This window comes from Nicotiana tomentosiformis, chromosome 9 (assembly GCF_000390325.3).
Source record: "Nicotiana tomentosiformis chromosome 9, ASM39032v3, whole genome shotgun sequence".
NCBI lineage: Eukaryota > Viridiplantae > Streptophyta > Magnoliopsida > Solanales > Solanaceae > Nicotiana > Nicotiana tomentosiformis.
Window position 1 is genome coordinate 106,130,209 of NC_090820.1, and position 6,986 is coordinate 106,137,194.

At 34.5% G+C, this 6,986-nt stretch overlaps 1 protein-coding gene across 1 annotated transcript; it reads right to left on the bottom strand.

The window, feature by feature from the left end:
* Positions 1 to 297: 297 nt before the first annotated feature.
* Positions 298 to 6,256, bottom strand: LOC104090652 (GDSL esterase/lipase At5g45670-like). Its single transcript, XM_009595810.4, has 5 exons — positions 5,997 to 6,256; positions 4,738 to 4,862; positions 3,344 to 3,589; positions 2,139 to 2,385; positions 298 to 659 (listed from the first exon to the last, which is right to left on the bottom strand). The coding sequence occupies exons 1-5, from the start codon at positions 6,241 to 6,243 to the stop codon at positions 433 to 435; spliced, it is 1,092 nt and encodes a 363-aa protein (XP_009594105.1). The 5' UTR covers positions 6,244 to 6,256; the 3' UTR covers positions 298 to 432.
* Between the last annotated feature and the right edge of the window lie 730 nt (positions 6,257 to 6,986).

Here is a 6,986-nt window from a genome sequence, read left to right on the forward strand (position 1 = left end):
TACGCCAAGTATTAATTGTTAAGCGACCGTGCTAAAACCACGAAACTCGGGAGTGCCTCACACCTTCTCCCAGGTTAACAAAATTCCTTACCCGGTCTTCTGTGTTCGCGGACCAAAAATAAGAGTCAAATTTCCTCGATTTGGGATTCTAAAATAAACCGGTGACTTGGGACACCATAAATTATTCCAAGTGGCGACTCTGAATAAATAAATAATCCCATTTCGAATCATGTCACTTTAATTGGAAAAACTCTTCTATCCCCTATCCCCTCGGGAAAAAGGAGGTGTGACAATAGCTTCAAAAGACAAAGTTTATATCATTGAATTTTATTATATTGCGTGTTAAATTGTTAGAACAAGAACATTAATACCAGTTGGCTATTTATATTTGTGTAACCAACATGTCTTGTGGTAGAGGAATTAACACACAGATTAATATTTAGTTTGCACCAATTGGCTAATATCCGTTGGATATGCATCAGACGGTAGAAAAGCATTAAATGATCTTCTAGCTGTGGCTATATTTGCAATTTCTGTAGGGTGAAAATTATCAAAGAAAATATACTGATTCCTGTTGTTGCATGGAACTTCACCTTTACGGCATTGTCCTTTGGCTATAGTGTCTAATGTTATACAGCATGACGAGTCCACTGTAAATCCTGGAATTCCAAATAGAAGAATTAACCAAATAGCCACCTACCTAACTGCTTAAACTAAAAATAATTAGCGGATGTATAATATATGTATAATTCATGTATAATATATATATAATCATGTATAGTCAGTATATAATTTACGTGTATATCGATTAGAACAACTAAACGGTGAATTCGGATGGCTATTTGTGTAAAGACCGTATATATATGTATCATAACAAAAGGCAGCCTATTGCACAAAGCATTTCACGTTCATGTAGGGTCCGGGGAAGGGGCTGCACCCCAAGAGGTGTAATGTAAACATCCTACCCTAATACAAGGATTAGTGGCTGCTTTCACGGCTCGAGCTTGTAACTTTAATGAACATGAAAATGACTTCACTTGCATTTTATTTTTATTTTGCATAACGTTGGATTAAGATGAATTTAATTGGAAGAATATGGTTAGTGAGGATTGATATAGCCGATTCTAAATTAAGCAAAATTGATTGTCTTCCTTTAAATTTTTGGTCTAATATCACCTTCGTTGTTAGAAAAATGTCACATTTTTCTCTTGTCCCTTAACAAAGATCCAACATAAGGGTAATTTTATACCATAATCAAAGGTTGAGGGATAAATATACACCTTTATTCTGGAAGAATTAGGACATGTGGAGTATAGTTCACCTATTTCACTTTATAGTATAAGAGAATTTATTTTCTAGTAGGAAGACCTAGGGTAGGGTTGGCAATGAGGAGGGCCGAGGCTAAGGTGAAGCTTTTGGGAAAGTTACACATTTAACCGGTCAATCAAAAATAATTACATTCCGCTAGACTAAAAGAGCAGTCCGGTGCATTAAGCTCCCGCTATGCGCGAGGTCCGGGGAAGGACCAGACCGCTAGACTATTGCGTCATTTAGCTCTGTCTCATTATGTTAAACTTTCTTCACTTTTGTCATATTAATCACTCTTTTTTCTGTTTCATTTCATGTGACATTATTTCTTTACTAGTTCATTCCTAAAAGAATGATATATTTTTATATATGAAAATAATTAATTTTAAACTATTTATTTTACCTTTAATAAAATGCTTTATAACACAAATGTCATGACATGTTTAAAAAGTACAAGGCTTTCAAATGCCTTATAACCATACACTTGATATAAAGTTATAACATGTTTATGATCACAACTTTTAAAAGTCCTTTTTAAGCCCCATTAAATTAGAGTACATAATATAAATTGAAACTAATAGAGTTTAAATTAAATTGTTTTGGAGAACCGTCGTTCATTCTGGACGGACTAAAAGGAAATATTGTCATATAAGCTAGAAAAGAAGTATATATTTATGTTAGAAGAATTTAGCGTATATATATTGATAGAATAAATAATTTTTTACATATTTGAAATATTTTAATATGTTCTAATTGTAGTTATCTTGATACTCCAAAAATTCTTTTAACAATAAACTGTAGTTAGAAAGAATGAAATTATGTAAACTTACCAACAGGTGAGGGACCCCCAGATGAAATGCTAGTCTGATTTATGTAAATAAACCTTGCATTAGGAAGATTAATGTTCAAATCATCAATAAGAAGCTTGAGTTTGTCATTAAACAACTGCACATAATTATTTATGAAATCAACACATCCAGATGCATTTCTTCCAAACACCTCCAACTCTTCTGGCAAGCAACCTAATAGACCAATATTTGACACAGCCACCTTCCTTGCTCCATAGCTATACAAAGTCTAAAATATAACAAATTAATTCAACAAAATGTTTTAAATAAGGGTGCCTAATAAGCGGATCATACTAAATTTGGACGGGGTTAAAATGAGCTGAATCAGTAATAACCTGTTCAAAGGTTATTTTGGCCGAAATAAGATGGATCAAGATGAGCTAAATAATGGATCGTAGTCCAATGCCCCCAACTTGAACAAAGTTTTAACTTATTTATCTGTTTTCCTATAAATTTATTGAATAACCAAATACAACTAATGATTTTTTTTCTTTGTTATGGATATATCTAACTTATCAAAAAATAAAAATAAAAAGCATTTTGACAAGTTTTCTTATATGTCAATTTTGGCTACTTATTTGTAACAATCAACCCACTAATGATATTGTCCGCTCTAGGTCTAGGCCCTCACGGGTTTAAAACGCATCACTAGGGTCTAAGGCTTATTAACTTATAGCGTCCTCGCTACCTAACTGGAATTTATCTAAACTCAGTTGAACTCTGACCCACCATCGGCTAGGCTAACACAAGAGTGGCTATGATAGCCTCTATAACAGTCCAACCCGCTAGTGATATTGTCTGCTCTGGGCCTAGGCCCTCACAGGTTTAAAACGTATCATTAGGGTCCCAGATTTGTTAACTTATATACCAATTATCTCTCTTGTATTTTACCGACGTAAGACTTTGTCTAAAGCCTGAGGTGTTGCTTTAGATGGGGCTAACTTGGCCTGTGTTCAAACATGAACATATGCCTAGCCCCATTTTGCCATCCTTATCTTTTTTTGTAAAATATTGTTCACATCAAGTAGGGGTAGGGTAGGGAGGGGCGGGGAGGGGAGGGGGACGGGAAAACTAGCTAATGATGGGGTTTGAACCCTCCACCTCAACTGCGGAAGATACGGCCCTTCAACACCGCAGACAAGATTAATGGGAAATAAATTAAAAAGGAAGAAATTAATAGTACAAACCCTTAGTTGTTGAGAGAATTGTTGAACAAGGACTGTTGCAAACTGATCTGGTGTATACAAAAGGCTCGTAGGGTAAAACTGGGGCTGTAGATAGTTGTTGAGGTAATCATTGTTGCCCATATCAACAGTGTAGAGGCATTTGCTTAAGAGGCCTTTAGCTGAAGTAACATTTCCAAGTATGGAAATAATTCTTGAAACTGTGACAAAATGATTCACTAGTTGCCTATTCATGCTCCACCGATCACCCTAAAATATAGTCATTTTCAAAGGAATTAGTATCTCAATTCCATGAAATGTAGTGAAAATGGTAGTAATAATATGATAAAAACAGACAGTCTGGTGTACAAGGTATCCCGCGTTCATCCAGGATCCGTGAAAGGATCGCACTCAAGGGGTATGGCGTAGATAACCTACCCTAATGCAAGCATTAGTTATTGCTTTCACGGCTCGAACTCGTGATCTATAAATCATACGGAGACAACTTTACCGTCACTTCAAAATTCTCCTCGGATAGTAATAATATGATATTCAAATTAAAATTAGAATACTAGCAGCTATATTGCTTACACCTAACAAGAATTATTTTGGAGCTATATAGTTTACGTGATCTTTAAGCATTGTTTTTAAATCCACCTAGGTGAAAATCTTCATCCACTAAATAATACATGCCAAATACTTATCAGCATATGTATTGAAACAAATGGCACCTTTTTATTTTTGGAAACTATTTAATCTTAGCATTTTATCGTTAGTGACATGACTTGTTAGGAATTATTTGATATGTAAGTTTATTCTTTTAAAAGAAAGAAAAAATGAAAAGATATGTAAAACTGTCACCACCGCTCATTTAAAAGAATAATATTTTTTATACACTTGACTTATGTGTCAACAGTCTTCTTTAATTTTTTTAAACTGGTTGGGACAATGAGTACAATATAATTATGGTTGCCTGTTATTAATTGAGTTACGGTAAAGTTGTCTCCGTGTGACATATATGTCACTGATTTGAGCGGTGAAAACAACCACTAATATTTGCATCATGATAGATTGTCTACATCACACCTTTTGTGGGTCATTGCCTGTTGAAGGCCAAAGCCACTAAGGCAATGGCATTAGGCCTCTAGTTTTATGGGGTCCTTTTCTTATTTTTTTAATTAATAATGGTTTTTTTTATTCTCTTCCCCTTTAATTCCCCTTTGATCCCCTTTGCCGGAGTTATTGTTCCTTTGGTGACTCGAACCCATGACCCCGGGATATAGGTGAGAAGTTTTATGGTTATTTTTCTTCAAATTTTACTTACAAATATATGCTTTATATACCAAGCTGTTTTTTTTTTGCTACTAATTGAAAACATATGAAGAACATAATTATTATTGGTGACAAGGAGTTTTTACCCATCGATAGCCAGTCTCATCACGAATTCCAGCAACTCCTGATGCATAATTGACGCCTTTGAGTATTTCTTTGCCTCTTGCAGTTACAAATGGCGGAATGAAACTATCAAATCCTAGTAGTTCAGCTGCACAAAGGTAAAAAAGTTCAGATCATTTTACCTTAGAAGAAATAAGGGATAATACATAAACATACCCTTAAACTTGGCCTCAGCCGGCCCGTATGCCCTCCAATTTTGAGTGTGTACAAGTAGACACCTCAACTTATATAAAGTTGAACACGTATACATAAATGTTGACGTGGTACTGGGGTGACACATAAATATCGGAGATGTCTAGATGATCATTTTGTAAGTTTGAATGTTTAATTGATAAAGTAGAGACAAGTTGAGGTGTATACTTATGCACATTCAAAGTTGGAAGATGTACTTGCAAGGTGAAGCCAAGTTTGATGGCCTGTTTATGTATTATGCCAAGAAATAACCATAGGCCGTATATAGGGAGAGTTACCAGGTTGTAGAAAAGTTGGGAATATTTTGTTGATTCGACACGAAGTTTAAGAAAAAAAAAGACTTTTGGAACTTATGGTCTAAAACAAGCCATAGATATTTGTGTGCTATAAATCATCTCATTAATGGTAAAATAGAAAGTTTGAAGTTTATTTGTTTTTAAATAAGCATGACATTTTTTTTGGAACAGACTAAAAAAATCGTGACACATCAATTACGACAGGAGTCCTATATATATGTTCAAGACCTTGAAAATAGTCCCTATAATGTAATATGATGCATATAGAATAGTATATATATGATATCTTCTGAAGCAATAATAATAATAATAATAAACATCAACCTTCTATATTAGGTCGAGGGTTCAAATCTCATCAGTATAACATCTCTTCCCCTCCCTTGACGTAGCTAAAAAAAATTCAGGAGATTGACAAAAAATCAAGGAAAATTTTCACAACATATACACTAAAAGAAACAACAACAACAACAACCCAGTATAATCTTACTAGTAGGGTTTGGAGAGGGTATCGTATACGCAGATCCCTTACCCTTATCTCGGGGTGGAGAAACTGTTTCCGATAGACCCTAGACTCCCTCCCTCGAATAACTCCCCACTTTCCTCTTGGGATGACTCGAATTCACAACCTCCCGGTTGGAAGTCGAGGATGCTCATTACTAGAGCAACCCACTCTTGTCCTATACACTAAAAAAAAAAAAAAGAAAGGGAAAAAAGAGAAGAGTTGAGAGAGAAACCAAAAAAGTCAGCTTTATTGTGGCCATTGGTGAATCTTCCATTAACACCAGTAGGAAAATCAATGCCATAAGGTGGATAATTGGCCTTAGCTGTTGTTGTAAGGTTATTGTTATTGCCATTATCAACTACAGAATCTCCAAATATGAAGTAACAAGGCACTAGCTGTTCCCCTTTAACCATTGGTTTTGAGCTCACAATGAGTATTAAAATCATTAAAATGAGCAATACTAAATTCTCAGAAAACATATCCTTGAATTGATTGAAGAAATCAAAGAAGAATGGTGGTGAGAATAAGTGGAAGAGAACCTATTTATAGTGACATTAAATTAAAGAAAAAGAAAATCACGTTCTTGTTTCGTAAGGACGTAGACTAGTACGTTGTGGGGAGAAATGTTTTCATTTTAATACAAGTTTTAAAAGTCTCGTTGAAGTGTCTGACCATTTTACCTAAATGTCTAAGCTAAAAAGGATACCCATTTATTTACTCGTCTTCAACATGTCCTCGTGCAAGGTTAATTCATTTTTACAAGCTAAATACGTAAAAAAAAATCTTTTTGACAATGAATGACGGTGAGAGTGAAATCAGGAACTCCATATTTTCTAATAACATTTTAAAATGTGTGACTAACTAACCATCTCGCATAAAATTTTAAACGCTTCGATAAAATGATCACGCACTTCAATAAATCTAGTTTTTAGATTGGTACGCTCTTCGTGGGTATTTTTGCCCTAGAGGTATTCTTTATCGGGCTAATTAAATTTCTATCTAGATAGAGTCATAGAGTAAAGATTTTACGTGTCATTTTGATAATGACAATTGACAAATACAAAGTAATTGATTACTGACTTTATGATAGGAACTCACGATACGATATTCGAAATTTATCACCAAAACGAGACTTATTATTTTATCAATGAAATTTCTTATTGGTTCTCTCTAAAATACTCGTTTGGCTGAAAGCTTTAGAATACCGACAAATAACTAACTC